The sequence below is a fragment of the Eschscholzia californica genome, unplaced genomic scaffold (assembly GCF_041429995.1).
Source record: "Eschscholzia californica isolate CP2 unplaced genomic scaffold, dmEscCali1.0.p SCAF_6, whole genome shotgun sequence".
Lineage (NCBI taxonomy): Eukaryota > Viridiplantae > Streptophyta > Magnoliopsida > Ranunculales > Papaveraceae > Eschscholzia > Eschscholzia californica.
Window position 1 is genome coordinate 42,274,071 of NW_028238483.1, and position 26,856 is coordinate 42,300,926.

The following is a 26,856-nucleotide window of genomic DNA, read 5'->3' on the forward strand; positions in this document are numbered from 1 at the left end:
TTTTTGACTCTTAAAAAGTTGGTGCCTTTAAAAATGTCCTTCAAGCCTATTTTTATAACTTACTTGGGGCCTAGCTAGTTAAAAAGATGGGTTGTCTTTTTAACAAAAAAATACTAGAAATTGGGCCTCCGGCCCAATTTCCTGTTATTTTTAAGGGATTACCTTGAGTTGTTTCTCGTTTTTTTTTTCTTTTTATTACCCCTTAACTAAACGTGATTAACATTTTATTACATGAAGAACTTGATTTCTTTACCTTTGCTTTATCATGGATTACTTTTCTTTTAAAATACTTTGGATAACTAAGAAATGATAATATCTCAAGGCTTGTCAAATGAGTATCACTGTTTTGTGGATAATATTTTGAACTGATTATTAATTAAGTTGTTTTAATTGCAACTAATATAAATTAATAGCTTTTAGAATGTTCTTAAGAAAATCATGCATTACTCAAAGTAGCACATATATTTATTTTTTTTACTTTTAGAATTCTCATAACCCATGTCATTGGAGACAAGATCTTCATCTCATATATATATTACATCAAAAATATAAGTTATCAAGTACAAAAAATAGTCTAAATTCAGGTTTAAAAAAATCTTATAGTTAATTTAATTAGGATTTTTATCGAAAATCTAATTTGGATCTCTCTAGCTTATTTTATGAGTTAACTTGTATCATTGAATACATTTGTATAAACAACATATTGTTAAAAAGAAATGTAGAAAATCTTAAAGGTACATATATTTCTCCATAGATTTATAGTCGGCACGTCCATAGATGTAGGAGAATGATTTTTCAATTTAAACTTTATCGGCTATGAACTTTAATAAGTTTATATCGTACTTATCATTGTTCCTTTGTTTGCCATATATTGTATATAGTGTAGTTAATCAATTAAGTTTAGTTTAATTATATGTCTAATTCAAGGTGGATGAATATTATTTTCATATTGATTTGTGTTATTAATAAAGGAACCCAAAGATATATAGTTATATATATACTTTATGAATACATAAATATATAAATAAAACATATAAATATTAATTAAATAGTAAGCACTAGGTATAAAGTATAATTGAGGACTCATATATATCTTCAAGCTCAATTTTCTCATTAGTTTGTCTGTGTATATATAATGTAAAAGATCCATATTTGGATACATAGCTAGGTTTTCTAGCTAGGTAATGTCTTGGTGTGGGAATGGAGAATCACTAGTTTCCATCTACTATATTCAAGAAAATGGTATAACACAAACTACCAAATCCTAAACCCTAATTTTGTATCTGGACATGCAGGATCTAGTAACGGGTCAGGGTGAACCAAATAAAACTTTTACCTACCCGTTAATTGTTTATCTATCTTTATTGTTTTGATTTCTCTTTTTTCTTCTTCTCTTCTCAAATGTTAGAAAACTGCTGGCATCAGCAGCTCCCTTCCAACTAGAATGGATCCAATGTTAACTAGATGTAACACAAAAAACTTAACTAACCTAGAAGGATAACACCCATGGGTTGTAGGTTGATGAGAGAAAGGATGGAATCATTGACATAATATTAATTAAGAAATTAGGTTAAACTCCTAATTTTGATTGATCAAGTTGACAAGTAAGCAGGTGAAGCGATGACTAATAGGAAGAGTCCAAATCGTTCCACATCGGTCCCCATCAATCACATGGGAACCGTAGTTCCGGTCGGTTGTTTGGTTGAATAAAATAATCGCCCGAGGGAATACTTGATGAATTTTGATTAAAGTAATTAATCTTCAACGTGATTATCTATCAATAGCTTTGAGATGGTCTTAAGAAATTGGTGAGGTGCAACAAACCCAGGTCATATCGGGGACCAAAAGAGACGACTTCTGCACACATTATGCAAGATTCGAGGCTATCGATGGATTAAATGCCCTTCACATGCTATAAATTATTGAAAAGGTTTCTTAAATTTTTTATTAAGTGGTCCAAATTTCATTAAATATTTTTTTTCTTTTTTTATAAATAAACAATATTTGTTTATAAAGGGATGGTAAAGGACTAACGGGTGGTTGATGATGAGTATAATAAAAACAAAGTCATCTTTGATTAAGTAAATCTTAAAATATTAATAGGGTTTATAAGCTTTCTTCATGACTCTCCTTTTTTTTTCTCTTCACATATTTCTCACTCACACTCTATGGAAGACTACAAACTTCACTACAACTTCCCATGATGAGAGAGAGAGAGAGAGAGAGAGAGTACTGGCCGTGAGCTCAACGTTTGCTGAGGCTTTTGGTAAACTATACCCCAAAAGGAAAAAATTATATATAATTGGTAGTAGAAACCTTCTCGACAGTAATTGTAAACTCATCTCTCATTTTAATACAAAAATACAATTCATACAATTGTATCAGAACTATATTATAATTGGAGAAGAAAAATCTACCACTTCTTGGTGCAGTGGTAGGACACTCCGGAAGTCCCGAGTTCGATATTCATGATATCCATGGAAGTGAAGATAGAGAATTAGAATGTTATCCTATTAGACTTTCTAGTATCAAATGTGGTGAATGTAGAATGTGAACTTACACTCAAGTTTATCACTTTGCCATATCCATTGAGTTTTTCTACCAATTCTATGTTGTGATGACATTGGACTAGTAAATAAAAGAGTTAATTCTTATTTGGCCCCTTACTTTGTGACCAGCTTCTTTTATGGCCTCCTATTTTTTATAAATTCAAATATGGTCCTTTTTTTGGTGTAGATGTCATAAGTACCCCTCCTATATATATTTTTCAAAATGAAATTATTTTCAAAAAAGAAATTACACCTCACATCTCTCTCCACCTCACATATCTTTCCACCTCACCTCTCTCTCTCTCCAACTCACTCCTCTCTCTCTCAAACTCACCTTTATCTTCTCCGACGAATGTCGTCGGCCAGAATTTTTTTCGATCTGGTCTGTATGAAGGGGGTCATATATGAATTTATAGAGAGGAGTAAGTTGGAGAGAGAGAGCGAGAGAGAGAGGTGAGTTGGAGAGAGAGGTGAGGTGGAGAGATATGTGAAGTGGAGAGATATGTGAGGTGTAAGTAAGGTGGAATTTATTTTTTTTGGAAATAATTTTATTCTGAAAAAATATATATAGGAAGGTACTTATGACATTTACACAAAAAAGGACCCATATTTGAATTTATGAAAAATAAGGGGTCATATAAGAAACTGGTCACAAAGTAGGAGGCCAAATAGAAATTAACTCTACATAAAATTTACACTTACATAAATAGAAAGTTTAATGGGCGAGTTTTAAATAAAATTACACTTATATAAAACTATCTGGACAATAAATGTCGATTGGGAGTATTGAAAATGAAGTAATTAATTTGAGAGAAGGTGACAAGGATTTCAACCGTGGTATCCGGGTGAGGTTTTTTTGTTTGAATCTTAATTTACTTAGGTTGTGTTTGATATCAGGGAAATTATTCCATGAAAATAGAAGAGTTCCATGGAAAGTCTTCCGCGGAATTTATTCCGTGGAAATAAGAGGTCTTTCGTTTGATAGTCGTTTATTATTCCGTGGAAGTACGCACTCTGTTATTTGGTTGACAACAAACTTCAACGAATATAATATTCAAGTAAGAGTTTTTGTTTACTCCTTATGCAGTCAAAATGACATTTTCGTCCCTATGCTGTCTAAATTACGTTTTTACCCTTATATTTTCAAAATTATATTTTTATCCCTATGTTGTAAAATTACTTAACCTTGTGTCATTTCAATGTAAAAGTGTAGACATGCAATTTTTACACGATAAAGGTAAGAATGTCATTCAGACCGCATAAGGGTAAAAATGTCACTTTGATTTATATGAGGGTAAAAATGCCATTTTGACAACATAAGGGTGAGATGTCAATTTGATATTATAAAATGGTAAAAATATAATTTTGGCTATATAAAGCCAAAATGTCTTTTTAACAACTTTGTAAACATGTATTTGGTAAGAAGGGCAAAAATGTCATTTGCCAAATGTATAAGTAAAAATTAATTTTGCTAAATTTTATGGGTAAGATGTCATTCAGAACATATATGGAGATAAATATTAGGTTTCAAGTATCCGAATATATTAAAATATTTTTATTTTGATTTTTGACTTTTCACGAAAACTAATTCCTAGGGTGGAGCAAGGAATTAAAAGTGGGCTATTTCATGAAAATAGATTCCCTAGGGAATTAAAGTCATGGAACTATACGAAGTATCACTTAATAAATAGTGCTAAAATATAAGGACTTTAATAAAAATCAATAATAAATCTAATATTTTATTCACTTGTAGTTTTCTCTCACTTAAACAACTCAACCGTAATATCGTCACTACTATCAACATCACTATTAGTATTAAAAAAACTTGCAAAGTTTACCATCATTATAGTCTTAATTTCAAGCTTTTAATGATGCCTCAAGATCTCATGGATGAGGAACCACCATTAATGAAGGAGGCAACCTACATCAAGAAAGAAGAGTCCTTTGACTTAAACGAAGACATCAACTCAAACGAAACCATCGATTCAAACGAGGACAAACGAAGATATCGACTTAAACAAAGACATATATAATGAAGATAATATGTCGCAGATGAAGAAAAATCATTTCTTTGTTTTCCTCTATGGTTTTTTTTTTGTTGAACAATTTTCCTCTATGGTTGAACAAACGTTTTAGGGTTTTAGGTCATTTTTGTTTCGTAAAGAATTTTCGGTTGGGTCGACTGAAAAAGACAACAAATTTCAATCGTGATGGCTGAAAAAACAACAAATTTCGGTCGGGTCCGTTGAAAAAAGCAATAAATTTCGACCGAGTCGGCTGGAATTATTCTGTTTTTTCATCCGTCCTGGACGAAATTTGTTTAAATTTTCAGTTGTTCTGGATGAAAATTTTCACTATGTTCGTTCATGAATTTTTATTTATGTTAAGCGAAATTTCTTTTATTAATCTTCAAAAGTTACTTTAATCAGTTTTAAAACCCTAAAAATCTATGGAGAAATCAAGTAATAACAAGAATTACAAACCCCTTTATGGAGATGAATGTTGTGTTAGTCATCTAAGGTTTAGGTTTCCATCTTTATCTCTCTCTTTGATCGAAACGAACAGATTTAGAGGTTTTTTCTCTTTTGTTTGAACAGGTTTTAAGGATGTTTATCTATCTTCTCTCCCTTTAATCGACGAACAGGATTTTGGTCGAACATGATTTTTCTCTCTTATCTATCTTTTGGTCGAAAATAGTTTGAGGGGAGGGACCAAAATTTAAAGTTGAAATATTTTAGAAAATAGTGTTTATCTCTCCCTATTCTAAAAAGAATGTTCTCCCTATCTAATGCACTGCCTTTGCTAAAATTTGTTCTTCATATACCAAAGAACATATATAAAATATTGACGTAGACAATTGAAGTTATCAAATGTAATCTCGAATACTCCGTATTTAGTTTGTTATTGAGGCATCTTAAAATTAAATGTTGTTATATCATCTTAAGAATCAAAATTAGTATTGCACTAAAGAGAGTTTTTTTCCAAAAAAAAAAAAAAATCGCATTTAAGTTTCTCAAATTAGATTGTGCATTGGATATTAGTTCAACAAAAAAAAAAAAAAGATTGTGCATTGGATATGTTCCTAGTAATAGCGTATATGTAAATGACGAAAGAAAAAATTTAGGTATCCACTTATCCCACATGACACCTTAGATATTTAGAATTTTTCTGGAGTGTTGCCTTGGAAATGCTCTTAGTTCAAATAATTTTTTAATTTTTATTTATATTTTGGTAAGTGTTGTATCACATAGACTATTTTCTGCTTAACTCTAAATATTTGACAAAATATAGCTCTAATACACATGGCCAACAAACATTATCTTATCCCTCCAAATTTTTATACATAATGAAGTACAAATTAAATGATCTGTAAAACTAGAATAAACCACACTACAACATAAACGGGACATAAGTATTTCCCCAAATATCAAGGGAACTGATAAATACATCTCGAGGTGAAAGCATCGCCAATTGGACACTCAATAAAAACTCTAAAAGTCTTAGTCCGTTGTCAAGTGTCAATTGCGACAATCTTCCCTAAGTGGGAAAGTAAAGACACTCTAAAAGAAAAATTGTCCCCAAGAGATCTCCAAAACAACTGTATTTGACACACACAACAATCTTAAATTTATAGGAAAAACATAATTAAAAAAAGTTTTCTATTGATTTAAACTTTGAAGTGTCAGACATTCAATGAACGCTATAAATTATAAGTAGCACTCTAAGTTTTGGGTTTGAGTGTCCCATTAAGATGCTCCAAGTCTTTATCAAGAAAGAGTTTTTTAAATATTCTTCGTTTCAATGGAAAGTAATAAGAAAAAAGTTAGCGTCCGTTGCTGGAGGGTATCTATTCTAGAATATGCTCTCGTCTTTTTTTTTCGGAAATGGACTACAATAATAGTCGTTACAAGGCATTGATACATCGTGAAAAAAACATAATAAAAAGATACATCTAGACTCACGAATAGAATAAGCATTATAACTGTTTAATTTGAGTCCTAAAGGTTGTATATACTCTCGTCTTTCTTTATTTATACCCAAGTGCAATAATTCTTGTATTTCCACTTCAACTAAATCGAATCTGGGATCTTTGGGTTGCGAAATGGTGTCCAACCACTATACTAAAGAGTGATCGAGTATACTCTCGTCTTAAATAGTTAAGATTACACTTTCTAAACTTATTTTCAAATATCGAGATTAAATGGACCAAATTTATCTTAAAAGATTGAGATAATACATAACTATTCTAAGAGGGCTGGATATATACCAATGGAGAAGAATAGGGAAGTAGAGTGAAAGGAAAGATATGCTATACTGGGAGTAATTGTGGTGGTTTGGGTGAATGCACCTCACCCGACAAAGAGCATCTTTCTGATTCATGGGTTTCCGCCTCATTCTCCCCCCTCCTCCCCTCTTTCTCGGTCTCATCATCATCATGCCCTAAATACTCTCTCTCACTAAACAGTAAACAGTAAACACAGTCTCTGTGGGTCGCGTGTGCGTGGTTTAGGCGTGACCCACGCGTCTTACACAACCCCACATTAACTCCCCCCATTTCATTCATCATCGATAATTGCGGGTGATTTCTTCCCTTCCGAGGGGGACCAGTCTATGTGCATCTCGAGGATATGATAGAATAGGATGATGGCTTCTCTTTTGATGGTTGTTGATTTCACCTTATTCAAAAGATGCCACTCCTCCAACTTTAGATGATTCTACCACCCATCATCTACACCGTTAATTTTAATCATCAACCTTCATCATTACCTAATTTTAACCTTTTTTTTTATTTTGTTTCAATGAAAAACATGCATAGAGAATACAAAATGATTATAGAATTATGGCCGTCAAAACTCAAGGGCCCATGCCCCATGCTTGGAGGTTGCAACAAAGTTCCTCTAACCCGGAATTAATTTTTGGTCTTGTCAATATATCCCTTTAATGTTTCTCTAGTTAGTCATGTTGAGTGTGTAAATAAATGTATAGAGTTATCTTTCAAATTCATGTGCATTGACTATTAATTTACATGATAAAATAAGCATGACCAAAAATGCAAGCATTTGGAATTCAAAAAATATCAACACAAGTCCATCTAGTTAGTATGAAAGGATGAATAAAATAAACAAATAAAATCAATTTATATTACATAATTATTTTTATTTATTATATTAATTTAACCCCTTTGAAAAGTTTGGCATTGGAATGAAGTGATGAAATAAGTACATAATTGAGAAAAAAAATATATATACAAATATTGAAGCCCTCAATAAGATTTTCAACTTCCAAGTTTTCAGGATTTCTTTCTCTATCCAACATACTAGATTGTTTGCAATATATAACTTTTAGTATTATATAATCTAAATTCATAATTATTGTAACATAGATTCAATAACTTCACCACATAAATTTTAAATATACAAAATGTGAAGCACAAACATATATGGCATGGAGCCATGAATAAATGTTGGGTTGATAGCGCTAGCAACCAGGGACGTTTCTAGGCATAGGCCAAGGGGGGCCATGGCCCCCCTTGAATGGCAGCAAATTTGGGTGAAGGAGTGCTACAAATGGCTCCCTAAACTCTTAATTAGTGGTATTTAAAGTCATATCTAAACAGTCAATGGGCACGGCTGGGTTGGTAGTTGTTTGTATTGGCCAACTAGATGGATGCGGGTTCAACTCTGGGCATTGTCATCTTTTATTAACTTCGTAAGATTTTTTTATTTGTCTTTGTTATGACCTTTTTTATTTGTCTTTGTTATGACCTTGTTAATCGATGTTAATTTTACCTTATGAATCAGTAACAAAATAAATGAAAAAAAATCATATAAAATTACAAATTTTTCATAGTTTATTTATGTTTTTTTTTTGGTTCAAGTAAAAATTTAAACCCAAAATTTCCTTTAGTTTTTCGAAAGGACAACTAAAACGAAACAAAAAAAAACTTATACATTATAGCACATTGTAACGACTGCACTTCTTAAGACCAACAAATTGTAAATATGAATTTAACTGCGCTTTGAAATTTAAATTATCAATTTTATAATTTAATTTCATAAATATTAAAAAAGTATTATTCAATATCGGCCCCCCTCTATTTTTGGTTCTGGTTCCGTCCCTGCTAGCAACACAAACTTTTTGACGAAAACTATTTGATGTTAGTCTACAATATCAAAAGATTGAATCTCTTCAAAAACAACAAATGTTATAGTACTTAATTGGAATTGTTTACATTACGTCTATACAAAATCGCAAAACTATAAGTTTTATTTGAAATTTCTTTTTGATAAATATCCGTAGCACAATCTTTACCTATATAAAATAAAATGTACAATCGTGTAATGTAGAGAAATCTAATTAAGAGTATGGAGATTGCTAAACAAGTATTCCTTGATCATGGTTACTCCTAGCTATCTATCTTTAATTCCTTCTATGGTTGCTTATCTTCTTAGCATCCAAACCAATGCATATACTATATACATAAACACTAGCTAGTCGTAAAGTTACGAATACATAGTGTTACATAATAGCAAAACTGCTATATTCTGAATATTGGGAAACTTGGAAAACTTCCCTATTCATGAATATTACAATAATTAACAACTTTACATAATATCCCATAGCAAAACTGCTATATTCTAACACATGGTATAAAAAAATGACAAATAAATAGTGTATTCTTTTGTTAGAATATTTGTTCCAAATTACCCAGTTAGCTTATTGTTCGAATTTTTAATGTATTTGTGGTGCACCTTGTGCAAAACATTTTCAATTTTTGTGGTGGTCTGTCGGCCCAAAAATTCTAATTTCCATTGATATTTTGGAGTCCCAATTCTGAATTTTCATATATATTTTGGAGTCCAGGACACCGTGTCCATAGGCTGAACTATGTGAAGGCTAAGCCAGGCTACACCCTGAGTTAGCTCTTCAGAGTTTCAGATCATGATACTAGCAACTAAGGGAAGTACTTTGGCTGGTAGAAGCTTCACCTTGTGCCCCTTACGTAACGAATTTGATTTACCCAAAGGTGGCACTCCTGTCTCTTAGTTGCCTTATGGTTGAATAATACCTGATCACCAATTTATAACAAAGTCTCGATTTTACCCTTAATTTATAATCAACTGTCATTTCGACACTCAATTGTGACGAGAGGTATCATTTTTAGAACATACACTCTTCTTCAATAGTTTAAGTTACGTTTTCCAAACTTGTCTACAAGGATTAGATTATACTCCTGAAATTTATCTTAAATTATTTACAAAAATATCTTTATTTTTCTTTCTAATTTTAAAATTCAATAGAACTATCTGTGTCATGCGGGCAGATAATTTTTACCAAAAACTAAAAGAATAGTGTATTTAGGAATTTTCCCTAGGCTCTCCCTTTTGGAGGAGATTCACTAATTGAGGGGGAAATGGAGCACCCGAGATTCGTGCCACCCCCGTCCGTCTGTGGAGAAGAATCAACTGGGAAGACAAGTACTGACCTAAGAGATTGTAAGGGACCAATTCCCCATGACCCACACATGCACACTCTGCCCAGCCATGACCCAACCCAACAACACACACTCTCTCTCTCTCTCTCTCTCTCTCTCTCTCTCTCTCTCTCTCTCTCTCTCTCTCTCTCTCTCTCTCTCTCTCTCTCTCTCTCTCTCTCTCTCTCTCTCTCTCTCTCTCTCTCTCTCTCTCTCTCTCTCTCTCTCTCTCTCTCTCTCTCTCTCTCTCTCTCTCTCTCTCTCTCTCTCTCTCTCTCTCTCTCTCTCTCTGACTGAGGAAATTTGCCATAAATCAATCAGTCCCTCTCGAAAACGACTAGATACCATTGTTATTGTTACTCAAGAAAGACAACAAACCAATCTACCCGCACGCCCATTTTCTTTTTCCATGGATGACTCATGACTACTTTGTGATTAATTCTCTACTTAAAGTTGATGAATTAAAACTACAACTTTCGGTTTAAGAATAGTTGATTGATTGTGGGTTTCCAAATTTTAATGACAAGATCAAAATTTGAGAGAAACCCATTGAAAATGATGTTTAGACTATGAATCTATAATTTCAAGATTTAGTCTTACAAAAACTTGGTAGTCACAAATTTAAAAGCTACAACTATGAACATAAATTGTACTAGAATTTCATTACTAGTTAGGAATTGAAGTTCCTATAGCAATATATAAGAAGTTGTTAAATAATCCTTTGTGAAGAGGAAGATAGAAGATGAGCTTGTGTTTCAAAATGGATAGAGGAGAAGGTTCTTCTTTTTTGTTAGGAGTGGAAGTGAAGAGAGAGAGAGAGATGGTGGAGTAGTAAGTTAGAGGTCTATAGTTTCTTAAAAATGTAGAGAGGGAGAGAGAGAGAGAGGAAGCACGTGTGGTGTTGGGAAGAAGAGAGAGATAAAGAGTAGGACCCATCCACCGCCCTAGCCTTGTGCACGATGTCTCATACGCAAGCGAAAAGAAAATGGTATGGAACAAGAAAAACAGTCCAAGACTAATGGTAGAGAACAAGAAAAATTAAGTAGACTCTAAGGAGAATTTGAAAAATCTTGCTAATTCTAAGCAGAAATTCTATATGAATTGCTGTGATATGTATTTTCGATGATTTTGATCCACTAAATGGCGAATCACGACAAGTCACATAAGATTTCGGTTCCATGTGTTTTCTTGTACTCAAGTCAATAGCCCAGGTTTCACTCACCCAACCCTAAACCATACTTAACCCAACGAAAGGGACCCAAAATACGATTTCTCATTTGCTCCTCAATCCATTTCTCTCTCTCTCTCTATTTATTCACTTTCTCTCTCTCTCTCTCTCTGTTCAGTTTCTCTTTCTCTCAAACAACCCTTCAACAGCACAGAAGTATCAACACACAACAAATGATAAACCCCAAAACCTAAAGAAAAATTGAGCAGACAGAAGAGCCAGTTAGAGTGAAGATCAACCCAAAAGGAAAAAAGATGACTAATTCAGATAGAGAATTGGTGGATTATGCACAAAAGAAGCTCAAACTTTCCTCTTTAGCTGGTGAAGAGTAGTAGAAAACCTAAACAAGTTATTTTGGTTCATCAAACAATTGATCAAAAAGAGAGATACCCAAGAAGCATAATCTTTCTCTTCTAAGTAACTCAAGTATTGTATAACTTGTCTCTAGATTTCATCAAAATCTAATACTTAGTTTGGTGTAAGTAAAGACTAAAGAGAAAGAAAGGGTTTGATTTTTATGGATCAAGTAACATCATCAGCTCATGGTCATTCACTTCCACCTTCCTTTCACACAAGAGATCTCCATCTACATCATCATCATCAACAACAACAATTCCAACATCAACAACATCAACACCACCAACAACACCAAAATTCAGAAGATGATGAAGGAAGCAGTGGGTTAAGAGGTCAAAAGCGTGAACGAGACGATAACAGTGATGGACAAGATATAGTGACAGGAGAAGGAGAGATCACAAGAAGACCAAGAGGTAGACCTGCCGGTTCGAAGAATAAACCTAAACCACCAATCATCATAACTAGGGATAGTGCAAATGCACTTCGAGCTCATGTCATGGAGATCGCTAATGGATGCGATGTGGGTGAAAGTGTCGCTGCGTTTTCAAGGCGGAGACAGAGAGGAGTTTGTATTTTGAGTGGAAGTGGGACGGTAACAAATGTTACACTCCGGCAACCAGCTGCACCGGGTGCAGTTGTTACACTACATGGCCGATTCGAGATCTTGTCTCTCTCGGGTTCGTTTCTACCACCACCAGCTCCTCCGTCCGCCACAGGATTAACCATTTACTTGGCTGGAGGACAAGGTCAAGTGGTGGGTGGTAGTGTTGTTGGTCAACTTCTAGCAGCAGGTCCGGTCGTAATTATGGCTGCATCGTTTGGTAACGCTGCATATGAGAGACTCCCCTTAGAAGAAGAAGAACAACCATTGCCATTAACGAGCGGGGGAATAGGATCACCGGGCGGTGGAATGGTTGGTCAACCACAACACCACCAACAACAACAACAACAACTTCTACCAGACCCTAATAACTCAGCTCTTTTTCATGGCTTACCACCAAACCTTCTGAATCAATTGCCAAATGATCAAGCTTATTGGGCTAATACTAGTCGCCCACCATTTTAACCCAATTACTACTACACAAGAATCACACTTCTTCTTCTTCTTTTGTTTCTCTTATCATTTGATCATCTCTATGTCCTCCCACAGTATGATTCCTTGATCAAGTTGAGAAGAAATTGGACTAGCTAGTAATATACTACTACTTCAAGAGAAGGGTTATTGATGATTTGGTCTTTGGATACTTCTTTATTTCCAAAATTAGCTTTGGTGTTCGTGTTGAATGATTGATATCAATGGGATCGAATATCATGTCATCAGAAAAACTAGGCGGACTCTGGACAGAAGAAGAATTCTTGGTGAGTTGGATTTTATGTGAATTAGATATATTAATTGAAGCTCATATTGAGACTTGCCCCTCAAATATCCTCATCCTTGGTTGAAAGAAGCAAAAAAAAAAAGGAAGAAGAATATGACCTTTATCTCTAATTTTTCAGTTTGTTTGATCAGTATCTATTTATCTTCTACATTTTTCAATTTTGTTTTTGCAGCTATTTTATTAGCTTGTTTGATTATAAATTTTTCACTTAATTTGCAAAAATATCTGATGGTTATTTTTGGTCTAAATGTAGTTTGTCTAATACTATTAGTTTTCAATTTTAGTTACTACTATTTCATCATAACCCTAATTAAGAAACAAAAAAAGTAAAGAGAGTATTTATTCCTTAAATTAACTTCATATATCATGAGAACATCATTAGCTGATTTCCACTTACAAAACAAAAACACACATAGGCAAATGAACCCACAAGCAAGCTAGCTATCAATCATCAAATATAGACCTAGCTAGCTAATAAATAAACTTTCTTTGTGATTGTTGTTTGTTTGTTAATTTGTGGAAAGTAAGTGTTAATGAGAAAAGATAGTAGCTATATATATTCTTATTCAAGTAAGAAAAATGTTTACACAAATTATGCAAATGCAAAGGTATGGGTGTTTTTCTTTTTTTAGGTTTTCATCAAAGTTGAAGGTAATAAGATCATGTTATGGGGGAGGAAAGAAGGAATGGAGGATCCTACTGAGGAGAGAGAGAGGGTTTAGGGAGAGATGGGGGTATTGGGGAGTGGGTTACACTTACACACAAACACACACGTGCAGTGTTCTGAACAAGTTCTTTTTCGAGGCAAAGTAACCAACAACTAGCTAGATAGCTACGACAAACACTGGCTGTGAGCGTTAAAGTAAGTATAACTAGTACTAGTATATATCCTCCTTCCTTCTACTCTCTTTCTTTCTCTCTCTAGTTAATATATAGGTTGTTGGTTGGAACATAAAAGCTAGCTAGCTAAAGAGAAGGAAAGATGATGAAAGAAGTTAAGAAGAGGAAAGATGATGCATGGATAATAAGTGAGGAGGAGGTAAGTGATGATTAATAATTAAGATTATGAAATTGAGTTTTATCCATATATCATTAATTTTATAGTGTGTATTAGTTTGGAACTTGTTTAAGAAATGAACCACCTCAGGTTCTCCATCATTGATAGAGAGAGATAGAGTCTCATGCCATGCTTCTTTGATACTTTAAGTCTTCCAAACCTTTTATTAACACTACCTATTTTTACATATAATTGGTTTAACAGATAGAGAGAGAGAGAGAGAGAGAGAGAGAGAGAGAGAGAGAGAGAGAGAGAGAGAGAGAGAGAGAGAGAGAGAGAGAGAGTGGGTGAGTGTGAAATGTTGGTTGGGTTAGCTATAACTTAAAAGTCATATTTGTTTGCTTATAATTTTCAATTTATATTAGAGTTCTTCAATAATTATTTTTAAGCTAATCCCTACCTGCATGCACCTAAACGATTCAAGAAACTTAAGGAAGAAAACCATACTTGAATTCTTAACCTAGCTTACTACTTTGATAGTCCACTTCAACGGCCGGTAGAACTTCTTGAGTCGGGACTATATGTGTGTGCTCAAGCTAAGTGAGTCTTGAGACTTTTTGGGTAGGCCTCGTGAAGTCTTCACCCGAAACAAACCTCGGAACATGTTGGACTTGGGGTTGGGTGTGTCAAAAGCAATGACAATACTGGTAACTACTAAAGCTTGTGCGTTAGAGATGGTAATAGAGTTTGGTATATTGGTGCATGCACAAACTTAGTAAGTGTACAAATGCCTTTTGAGTGCACTTGTAAAGTCTTCCAGAAATAAAACTTTGTACCTATCAAACTTGGCCCTGGGGGTCAAAAGCAAGACTATACCAACAAGGCGACAACGGCTAAGGAATGAGGAGTTACAATTACACTACATTTCACACTAAAAAATTTATGTACTATTTTTTTGTGTGTAAGGTGGTATTTGATTTTATCACAAACAATTTCATGATGTCCTTCTCTTTTCTTAAGATCAAAATCATGATGTTCCTTTTTGTTTGACACCATTACCTAGTTGAACCTTCTTGGCTTTTTCTTCTTCTTTATATATTAATAATAACTAGGTTCTCATATGTAACATGGACTAGTCTGAATCAGTCTGTAACTATTGAGTTTTGTGCGTGTTACTTCAACACGACTTGTCTCTTGACGAACACAATTCTACCTCTAAGTAACATCGGCGATCATTGTGTCACCTGCAATTATGTTTGATGAGTTTAAGGTACAACTCTCCACTCATGAAGTAAGCATAAATTTAACCTAAAATAATAATTGATGTTAGGCTCCACACTAAGACTTTATTCTTCTCATTTGAAAGATTATCACTACTTTCTGCTCTCAATTACAATTATGTAAAAATAAGGATTAAAGTAGTTAGGTAATCTATTCTTAATTTTAATTTTGGATATGGAAAGGTAGTTTGAGTTAATCTTTCTTCAATGTTATGAAACACTTCACTTTGTGGGGCTCTTATGAAGATTCTTCACTTATATGTCTTATGTATCAATATCTCATTATTATTTCTTCTTTTTCCTTTCTTTCCTTCTCATTTGGAAAATCTTTTTATTCATTTTGTAAAATAAGAATTTTGTTGCATAAATGAAGTGATACTATTCCAACCTAATCCAATATCGACTTGACATCAGTATTTTCGGTTACATGGGGATATATAGATATTATATATATAGCCGAGGGAACAGCAGAAGCCCTAGAACACTTCCAAATATTCTGCACAAGCTGCTCTTCGGAGCTTACTCGAACAAAATTGCAGCTAAACAAGGAAAACTGGCTAATTTCTTTACAAATCCACCAGTTTTCATTGGGAAGGAAAGCTATCAAATTGTTGTAGTCCATGAAACCCACTTCTAACCTTTGCTCTTCCGAATAACCATAGAAGCTTTTCCTCGGAGATATATCAAATGATCCTCAACAATGAGGGAATGCAAATATTCATAAGTGCATTCGAGGAATCTCAATAAACAAACAAAAACACTATAAATGAAAGATACGGAAGGGTGATCAATAAGTGAAATAATACCGAGTATCACTTTTACAAGAAACCACGGAAAAACCAGGCTTTTTTCTTTTTCATTTTTCGCATTTACATAAAAATTTCTACAATACTTGGGAAGCTAATCTTGAGTCAATAAATACGAATTGGGGATTACGAAACAAATAGATACCAAAGCTTAATTAGTTACACACCCAAGATCACAAAACTTCAGCAACAATCTTATTGGTATTTGGGCTTATATATCGGTGTAGCAGATGAATTTTTCTTCCATGGAGGCGAGGTCGAGCTTTCTTGAAACTGTCAAGACTTCATCATATATCGAATATGTTTAAAAATCAATACGCAAGCGTCGGAGCTCAGCTTGGAAAGTAGGGCTAGAAGTTAAAGTTCTGTGGGCAAGAGACCGAATATCTTCTCGAGAACAGTCTCGTGCAATTCGAACTAGCTCCCATAGGGCACCCCCAGTAATCATGTCCTTGGCATTCACTTCTGGGAAGTAGAATAGTTTTATGAACGTCAGAGACATACATGAGTTTAAAATTTTTAACCACATTTTAAGGCAGGAAAAAGGAAAAGAAGAATTCACCATGTTGAGCTAAGTGGCAGAGTGCAAGCTCGATATGTCGCCTGATTGGTCGTGAGGCTTCATTGTTGGCATTTTGAACGATCCAAGGTAGTGCCCCGTCATCAATCAGGAGTGACTTCCCAGATTTCGTTCCTATAGTTTGAAAAGTATCTCAGCATTCAATGTTATAATAATAGGCAACTCACTGATGGGATGTTTATCTAAGTAATCGTTGAGTGTAATAAAACTAGGTAGTCTTCTGATAAAACTAGGTAATGTTAAAGTTAGGATCGCGATACAACCAGCTAATGTTTCGATCATACCAAGATGGGTACTTATAATATGATACAATTAGGTTAGCTTGTAATGTGCAACACGTTAGATGACATTGCCTCCATCACATGTGAAAATATGCCAAAGAACATCGCAATGAGAACATACAGTATAAGTTCAAGTGCCATGAAATGTGACAACGAGAAGATGAAAACGTTACCTTGAGTTGCTGCTCTAGACTCGCATTTTGCAAAGTTGGCAATTCCACGTGCAACTTGGGCGAGAACATCTTGATGTCCGCATCTCACCATTCCTAAAAGAGCTTTTATGCCACCTTCACCTCTTAGCTTGGACTGTAGCTTATCTGGATAATATAACATGGTAAATTTCGATGATGGTGGAAACCAAGATAAAATAAAGATGAATCCGCTAGAGGTCTACAACTCGGCAAATAGCTCTAGGATGCTAAAGCTAACTAAGTCTCTTAACGTGCAAAAAATCCGACAATATTTGAATTTGCTCAGCTGTATTTTAACATGGACGAAGAAACTGAGTCTAACGTTCAAGTCCCCACTGGTGAGATGGTCACAGGGTTTTTCGGTCCTCCCACATTAGGAGTGGATGAAAAAGTACTCTCGAACACCCTATGAAATAGATCTGCAACTTGACCTGCATAACCCTGAAAACCTGAACCCAACTAATACTCCATTTAGAATCATTTTTAAGGGTTCTGATCACCAAAAGTTACTCATTTCAAACCAAATTAACCGAAGCAAGAAAGTTGAATCCTACCCCAATCCAAAAATTCATCAATCAAACATGGTCTATTCACTTGGTTGTGCTCAGAAGCCTCAAGATTTGTAGGTTTTGGTTCAGGTTAGCGTCCAAGGGAGCTCAACCTAACTAAATTGTAGTCAATACCTAAATCTTAATCATTCTCCTGTGACAAAAATTTGCTTGAAGTAGAATATATTCCTTAGAAAATTTGCAACCATGTATAAAATAAAATGAAACAGATTTGCTGTTATCATCATCCTCCCGAGTACGTCAACGTGGGGTAACTATCACATTTCAGATTATATGAAAGTTTAGACCAGTGAATTATGGTGTTAGAAGTCACGTCACATTCTGAAGGTACAAAGGTTTTAATATGTTTACTACCGTTGTCTTTAAAATGAATTACAAGATTGAATTTAGTCACAACTCACAAGTATAGGTGTATAGTCCCGAGAGGTTAAAATCATACTCGAACATGCAACTTTATGTTTAGCAGAACTCTTAATTTGAATTATTTCTTGTAAAACAAACTACTATATAGTGTGTGTTTGTGTGTGTGTGCTGATGAGCATTATTAAGTACATCTAGGAACAAACACGAAAAGAGAAGATAGTAGAGAATGCATTTTACCATTCCCACATAGATTAGCAATGGCGCCTGCAACCATTCTAAGAGTTTGAGGGTCGTCTGCATCAGCTGCCGTAAGTGACAATAACCTAATCCCACCTTGAGACATTATAAGCTCCTGATTTGTTTCTGCCAAAACAGATTGAAAGACAAACAAATATAAACCAAAGGTTCAAGTAACAGATACAACTCATGTAGTGTAATTTACAGAAAAAGTAAAACTACATCAAATCCAAATATTTACCATTCATTGCAAGGTTGGCAATAGCACCTGCCGCCACTCTGCGTATCATTTCATCCTCTGAGCTTCTAAGAAGCATTAGCAAGGAAGTAAGACCACCAGCTTCTACAATCTTCTCCTGGTTGGCTTCTGGAAAGTATAAGAAACCATCACTCACTACCCAATATCAATGATTACACAATTTTTTCAGCCAATGTCAATATAATTAACAATAACAGTGTCATGTTTAATAAAAAACAAAACAAAAATTATCACTCCCCCGTTTGATTTAGGAGCACCATGTGAACCATGTACATAAAATCGCTACAGTCAAACCACTCATAAGTTGTACCCACTATAATCGGCTAGAGTTATATAGTCAAAATTCATTTCGTGATTTAAATCCTTCAAGACTTCAGAAAAATACATCATGAATACAGAAGAAAAAGTATCTATCACTCCGAACAGATTAACCAGACAACTTGATTCTTGAATTAATAGTACTATTAATAATCACCTTCTGCTGCAAGGTTTGCTACAACTTTTACTGCATGAATTCGAACATCGGCATCTTCTGACTCAAGCAAGGACAAGATCTTTTGCAGTCCCACTGCCATATACAAAGGATTTGTTCATATTATGGAAAGAAAAGAACTTGATAAATGAGAAAAATGGACAAAATAATTAAAACCCGAAAAAGTTATATAAAGCAACTACGAGAAGATAGGAGATATGATTTTCAATAGTGACCATAAAGAATCAGCATTACGTGAAACAGTACTAATGATAAGAGATCTGATACATTGGCGCCTACCTTGTTCAAAGAGAGTGGCAATTGGTGCCTTTTGGCCATTTTCTGAATCATTTATTTGTGAATGCCTGACTTGAGACACAAGAGAGTCTAGACCCGTAAAGCCATTGCCAGATACACCCCTGTCGAGGCTCCTCCTCGTCTGTAATGAATATAATAAGATTGAATAACGGAATAATCGATCATGCCTACATATTTTTACGGACAACTACAAAGCTGTGGGGCCACACTTTCATGCAAGCCCATTAACACCATCCTGTCCCTTGGTTATCTCAACCACCATTTGGTGAATCCATGGAAAAAATCAGGCCCCAAAATAAATTGACTTCACCTATCCCCCAAAAACTGAACTCTACTTTTTTTTGGCAGTGGTAGTACTAATTTATGTCCGTGCGAGAAAATGCCAACAGAGAAAATGACCAGGCAAGCTTGACATTGGGGGTTCATTAAAAGAAGCTGAAAAATACATGGAGCTAATGTCTCACGACCCTCACATGGGACCAAACATATAGGTAGGTAGGTTTTCTTTGGATCATGAAATGGAACCAATTTATTGAAACCAAAACCAATGGACAAAGATGCAATCATCAAAGTCATACTTTTGCAGCTATTTTAGAATGAAATGAGAAGAATATCAGTTACATGAGAAGTAGTACTGACAGCACAGGACCAAAAACTGCCTGTATAAATTAATAGAGTTATGACGAGCTAATCTAGTCAGTTTCGCACTTCTTTTCTTATATTCTCATTTTCTTAGTAACATTTTGATACAGGTACGCAGCACAAATTCAGATAAGTGACAAAAAATTAGGTCACTGTCATTCCCAAATCTGGATTCACCGTACCGGAGCAGAAAGAGATACTTCAACGGAAACATACCAAGACAAAAAGAATCGGCACGTACCTCATCTGCTTCAAAACTCAACTGTAATAACTGACTTCTCAGTATTCCTATTTCTTCTTCAAGCTTCTCTTTTTGCCGTGCCTCTTCTTCGAGCATCTTAGTGAGCTTCAAAATCTCTGCATTCCTAACTGCCTAAGACATCAAAAAAAATTATATTTCAGAAGCATATGATTAAATCAACGATCATGATGATATACGGTTGCTGGAGAGATCATACAATTCATACCTCCGATCTTTTCCACTGCACTAACTGAGCTTTTACATTATTAGCCTCTTCCTCAGCAGCCTTTCTCAAATTAATTTCATTCTGAAGCAACTGTTTGAGGTCCACAATTTCCTCTGAGGCTGATGAAGAAGGTCCCTATGGATCGAAAAAATAAATGAGGGTAAACTTTCAAAAACTAATAACAAAAATAAGGCCAACAGGGAAATTGGAAGAAAATGTATAAAATCTAAAATAATAGTATTATTTATCACGCAATTAGTATTAAATTACGACATGTATTCAGTCATAATGACCAAAATAGTTTGGTTGTGATGGCCACCTAAACAAAATTCAACATACACTGCTACTTTGTGATAAGTAATGGAATTAGTGCTCATTACTACATGAACAATGATTCCACTAAAATTTATAAATTGAAATACGAGATAGAAACATCCTCTTGTAAGATGACAGAGAGAAGTTATAATGCAGCTGCGGTGCAAGAATAGTCATCATTTGTTCGCATTTTGTAAGACTTCAACCATAAAAGAATGAGAAAGACGTATGGCATGAAAATCCATGCATTTATTATACTTCAGAGAATTACAAGTCACAGCCTCTTGAGAAGGATCAGAAGAAACGACATAAATGAGATACCTGGAGGGATCGAACAATTCACCAAGAGAAAATGAAGAGGTAAGTGGAGAAGATATACCTCTCTGCTACACTTCACATCCGAGTACTCATTTTTGGATTCAGCTGCAGCCTTCTCCTCGTCACGCTTCTGTTGTGTAATTGCCCATTGTTCCTCAAGCTTCTTAATTGACTCCTTATAATCTTTTTGATGTTGCAACCTCTCAGTCTATATACAACCACAGGGGACACAAACAAACAACCAGCTCGGGAAGTTAATAAGCCTCGCTAAACAGGATAACAATAATTTCTGCTAATGGAAACTACACCTGAAATTAACTACACCATTTCAAGCCCCAAGTTTCATTTATAATCCAATACTGGTTCCAGTTTATATCATCAGTTTAATGTTATACCTCAAAAATGTCAATCACTTGTGCACCGTGGGGCATGCAAATTCAATGCAAGCACTAAGACACTAGCACGAGTATTTCTGTCACCGTGTCATGTGTAATGTCCTCACTATAGTGAAAGCAGAGAAGGCATAGAAGTCTATTTTGAAAAGATGTGGCAGTGAATCTAAATGTCCAGGTGATCAAAATACTAAATGCATCGATATGCTTAGTAGTTGTCAGTTACTCAGTTAAGCATCACTCTACAGGGATTAACCCAAAAAATGTAGGGACTTCAATAATAAGCGTCGTTTTTGAAAAGATGTGACAGTGAATCTAAACGTGGGTGATCGAAAAATAAATGCCTCTGTATACTGAGTAATTTTTTATTACGCGTCACAATACACAGATTGATACAAAACAATTTAGCTGACTTCAGTATTAAGCTAAACAATGCAATCCCTTCCTGGCCAATTTACACGAAATTCATGAACCACTTTAGGAAAAACAACCACGCCAGCCTAATGCCCTTCAAAATACTAACAAACTAGAAATGATAGCTTCAGTTTCACAAGTTATATTGCTTGTCAGAATTAAAAATATCAGAAACATTAGATAACAGACCTCCAACGCCTCGGCGTAGTTTCTTTCAGCCTCGGAGACACGGTTTTGTGCTTCTATAGTTATTCTTTCAACCTCATCCTGAAAAGCTTTTTGCTGCCTCTCATGCTCTGCAATGAGCCTGTCTAATTGTATGTCAAGCCGTCTAGACAAACTTTTATAATCAAATTCTTCCTTTATTTTCACCATATTCTCCACCTTCATAGCCTGTAAAGAACAAAACTTCAGTAAACCCAATATCTCAAACCTGTCCATGTAAACTAGGTACGAGAGACCGCTGAAAATTATTTGAAACCACTACCGAACAAGTACGCTAAATAACTTGATACAAGACAAAATACAATTTGACCCACATAAAACTAGCAAACATTTATAGTAGAATGAAAAGTTACATAAAAGCTTTAGAGGCGATACTACAAGGACACATGTATTCAGCGGAATGCTTAATAATTAAAAACCACATGTGGTGAAGACAGTCCTTTTAAATGGGGCGGGTTTACTGATTGCCGGCATCTATACAATCAAGTATCAGCTTGAGACATACATTTTTCCTCCTGTGCAACTGGAATAGAAATAACATTATGCAGAGAAAATACAGTTAAGAACTCACCCTTTGTCCAAACATGATAGTACTTGACGTCTCTCCTCGATGGCGTGGAGATGGACCGATAGTTACAATCAAGGAGGTTCTTGCTGTACCTGGTACATTTTCTCATGTTACAACCACAGTTGCCATTCAATGCATATAAGAATTGCAAAATTTACCATACAAACAAAAAATGCTTGTAGATGGTATTGTGTACATACACATATATCCGTACTTACATACACAAATGTGATCAATGTACACGAAATTTATAGATTCACGGGTAAGATATTAATTAACTAGATATAATATATACAATATACATGGAATCTTTATTGCTGCTGATAAGTGCAAATCAATATCTTTTCTTCGTTACAAGAACTTAGTCATAAGAGCATAGAACTCATTCTTTATCAAACACAAATTAGTTACCTCCAAATGAATCTCGAAGCAACCTCGTGAGTTTTGAATCACGAACGGGCACATGTGGACTGTTTTCTGCAAGGGCGTTTATGCACTTCCCTAGTGAACTTAATGAGAGATTAATTGACTTAGCTTCCTCAAGTGTATGGCCTTCGCTTCCTGCCAACAAGGAAGTGATTGTAAAACCTTCAGTAGATGTTTGAGGGGTTAGCTCAAGGACACAAAAAAAAAGCATTATACTGTAGTACTAAAGTGCCCGACTTGGTGACCGTGTGTCTCTCTTTTAGAAAACTTAAACTATAACGAACTGACATGTCATGCAGATATAGTGGCTGTTTTCTGTTTGCGGTTTGTGAGTGGAGCCTACAAACCTATATTTTCACGAGACATCAGAATTGAAGACCTTAAGTGAAATTACAGCGTAGTATGTTAGAAGATGAACAAATGGAATGACAAAAACAATAATGTATAGAATGTATAAGCACTATTAGGTATGGTACCGCCAGCATATAAAATGATGAAAAAATAATAATACAAATGTGATACTCCAATAGTCAGTTGCTTACTTGGCAGGTGGAGAAGGTATTGATATAAATAAATAAATGATGTTCAAGGATTGAAACGACAAAAAAGACACTATCATTGGCATCTACAAGTTGCAGCAAGAACCTGATTTATCAATACGTTCTGACCCCGCAAGATCAACGACTACTAGCTTCCCTTTCCGAACAACAGGTGGCTTTGAACCCTTGACCAAATGGGAGACGTTTCCGTTCTCACTCGAGTTAGAAGTCTCTCTTCCCTTGACAGACCTCCTTACATTCACCTGTGCCAAGAGCATAAATTGGGTTACTCCATTAACAAGATCCCACTAGGTCCTTGTTTCTTTTTCTTTTCAGTTTTGAGGGGTGATGGGGCTCTGGGAGTGTGTTTGTGAGGGTCTGCCAATGGTGGGATGTTCACGCATGAATCATAGTAAAGAACAAATTACTCACCATCAAAATAGCATGACTTCGAGAAGATTCTGTATTCATCTTCGTGTTTGCAGCAAACCTATGTGCTTCTCCTAATCTTAGCAGCTCGATGAAACTATGATGATCCCTGATTTCAAAAACAGTTGCCCCTGGTAGTGAAACATCTCCAGTTTTTGGATCTTCCACAATAGATATGTTGTCATTTGTAGGATCAAGGAGGTCCTGGATGGTCTCCATATACAACTGCACATATCATCAAAAAGAATCGTTAGGAAGGATAGTGTTCACAAGTTCAAAGCAAGTTTCATAGACTCGAATAATGCAGACTTAAGACATAAAGAGAACAGAAACAACAGAAATTTTGAGGCGAACAACCTGCAAGTAAGAAACCGAGACTGAGTCAACATCTGGAGAAATATCAGCAAGAATATCTTCCATCGATCGCACCATAATACCACGAGCAGCAGTATCTTCCTCTCCAAGCCGTCCAAGAGTGAATGTCTTTCCAGTGCCAGTTTGTCCATAGGCCATGACTGTTCCATTATAACCTTCCAGAACACTCTACATAAAAGTTAATAAATAAAAAGAACTTCGGAACCCTGCAGAAGTCAATCCTTTATTCCTTTAAATATTAAATATATTAGTTTGTAAATATTTCCTTTTATATCATATCCCAACTCGTTAGTAGAAACATATTCTGCTCATCCTTCATAAGTTTATGTGGTTGAAGCACCTTGCCTTCACTTACGAAGTTAAGACATTCTTATACCTCATATTCTACTAATTTCTTCAAACTAACTTTCTCTTTTCTCTCCCTAAAGATAGTATTACTTTTTTCTATTCACAAGAAAAAAAAAATACAAGAGAGGAGTTTCACCATATAAATGAGACACTTCCCTTACCCCTAATGATCATATTTTTCACTTGACTAATACAATAAACAAAGTTATAGATGTAAAAACCATCGTATATTATCAGAAAGAAGATAAGACTCGCAAATTATACAATACATAACTAGATGCAAGGACGCTATCTAAAACAAAGAGATGTTTTCTATTGTACGCACCTCAACGACAGGTTTTGCCACAACTTCATATACTCGCTTTTGTGAAGAAAACTCGGTGAGAACCTCATCAAATTCATAGGTGTCTGAGTCCCAATTGTTTTTTCGAAGCTTTAACCTTTTCAGCTGCATTGGAGCAAACAAAACTGAGTTACCATTATTTATAGCAGCCTTTCATGACATGTGTTGTACAGTCTACAGCTAACGAAAGAGAACATCTATATCGAAACAGAACTGTTAGATGATCAAAAAGTTGATAGAATAGAACCTCAGGCTGCAGTTCAACACAATCAGCAAAATCTGCATCTGCCACAAGTTCCTCCGCATTCCGTGGCCTCAATCTTACAGCCACTCGAACCCTTCCTGAAACTACCCAGACATCAAAAATAGCTTAATTCAATCAAAATTGATGCTAAGCAATACTAAACTAAGAAATCTCAATTCTTCCTTAAAAAAAATGCTCATTTCCGATTGTAATTAGTACTACTTATCAGAGTAGCATTAGTGCTTGTAGTTTAAAAAAAATGGATGCTTTTTCATATTCTTAAGTTCATAAAGAGATCCCTTATATTGCACAATCTAGGTATAGTATATAAGTAAAGTACTTCCACAACTCAAATCAGAAGCTTGAACCAAAATCATATCAACCTAAATCACAAACTTCAGCAAAATCATACTTCTCTAACTAAAAACCCACATTTCGATCACAAAAAACTAACTAACCTCCAACATCATCTTTTGCAGAACTAGAGGCGCCTCCGAGAGAAGCATGACTACTCCGACGAACATTAGTAGATGTCTGATTTGAGTTTGGTTTAGATTTGATGTTGGAAGATTTAACATTTGAATTCAAAGATAAAGATCTATCAACCTTCAAAGATCCCTTTAAAGAACCGTTTCTATAACTACTAGTACCAGTAGCCATTACTTCTTTGCTCTCTTTCAAGAGCTTATTTCAATTAAAGGATCTCAGAGGGAAAAAAATCAAAAAATTTGGGGCTTTTGGGGTTTAATTTTGATTCTAAATAGAGAGAGAGGGAGATTAGAGCGAACCGTTCTTAATACGATTTTAGAGAGAGAGAGAGAGAGAGAGAGAGAGTTAAGTGGTCACGCTTTGGGGACTAGAACAGTGAGAAAAGATGGAAGAAAAAGAAGCTAAATGGTGGTCTCAAAATTGGTGGGGTCCCTTTAGTTTTGAACTTTTCTATAATTTTTTTTACTCCACCAATTTTAGCAAAATTATGAAAAAGTGCCTGACTTAAGTAAAAGAAAGTTAGTGGGGTTAACCACAATTGCGAGATTGAAGGAGTATAAGAAATACGTGTATGGTTTTGTTGTAATTAGTCGGGGTGGAAATTGGAATTATCTTCTCTTTATTTAGTAGAGGTCACATGTTAAGAACAAATTTCGAGTTGGATTATGCTTTTTTTTTTCTTTTCATTTGTTTAGGTTAGATTTAGGACAAATTTTGGTCCTTTTCTGGTTGATTGAAAACTATAAAGTGAGAGACATGAAAAGTGAGGTCAAGATTTAATTTCTGAAAAGTTTATCATCTTCTTAATTTTCAGTTTTTTCGTAAGGTGGAGAAATTGAAAGAAGTTCGAGGTAAATTTGAAACGATGTTATGTTAACTCATACTTTTAACCCTTTTCACCTTTTGTTTATAATCATTTTGTAAAACTATGCGTTTTGATCAGAGAAGTTTTAAAATTTGACACATAGAAAATTAAGTATTA

The 26,856-nt window shown here is 34.8% G+C and overlaps 1 protein-coding gene and 1 pseudogene across 3 annotated transcripts; one reads left to right on the top strand and one right to left on the bottom strand.

Moving 5' to 3' along the window:
• The first annotated feature begins 10,981 nt into the window (after positions 1-10,981).
• LOC147535146 (AT-hook motif nuclear-localized protein 22 pseudogene) lies at positions 10,982-13,235 on the top strand (annotated as a pseudogene). Its single transcript, XR_015227319.1, has one exon. The product of XR_015227319.1 is annotated as an AT-hook motif nuclear-localized protein 22 pseudogene (transcript).
• Positions 13,236-16,080: 2,845 nt separating this feature from the next.
• Positions 16,081-26,373, bottom strand: ARK3 (armadillo repeat kinesin 3). 2 transcript variants are annotated; one of them, XM_086646210.1, is made up of 19 exons: positions 25,844-26,373; positions 25,389-25,489; positions 25,124-25,246; positions 24,433-24,618; positions 24,079-24,300; positions 23,753-23,909; positions 23,093-23,242; positions 22,685-22,773; positions 22,078-22,281; positions 21,144-21,290; positions 20,450-20,584; positions 20,224-20,355; positions 19,323-19,461; positions 19,026-19,118; positions 18,533-18,658; positions 18,292-18,417; positions 17,105-17,248; positions 16,633-16,764; positions 16,081-16,535 (listed from the first exon to the last, which is right to left on the bottom strand). In XM_086646210.1, exons 1-19 carry the CDS (start codon positions 26,043-26,045, stop codon positions 16,375-16,377), a joined length of 2,769 nt encoding a protein of 922 aa, XP_086502336.1. In that variant the 5' UTR covers positions 26,046-26,373; the 3' UTR covers positions 16,081-16,374. The 2 variants fall into 2 exon arrangements, with proteins under 2 accessions (XP_086502336.1, XP_086502337.1); XM_086646211.1 differs by having other exon boundaries at positions 25,389-25,483; positions 25,844-26,288.
• Between the last annotated feature and the right edge of the window lie 483 nt (positions 26,374-26,856).

What these genes read in the sequence shown, in the direction of transcription:
- ARK3 (XM_086646210.1), bottom strand. Translation starts at nt 26,045, where the DNA reads ATGGCTACTGGTACTAGTAGTTATAGAAACGGTTCTTTAAAGGGATCT. An exon ending in GCTTCGAGATTCATTTGGAG is followed by an intron (nt 22,774 to 23,092) that starts GTAACTAATTTG and finishes AAAATGTACCAG; the next exon opens with GTACAGCAAGAACCTCCTTG. An exon ending in CTATCATGTTTGGACAAAGG is followed by an intron (nt 22,282 to 22,684) that starts GTGAGTTCTTAA and finishes TGTTCTTTACAG; the next exon opens with GCTATGAAGGTGGAGAATAT.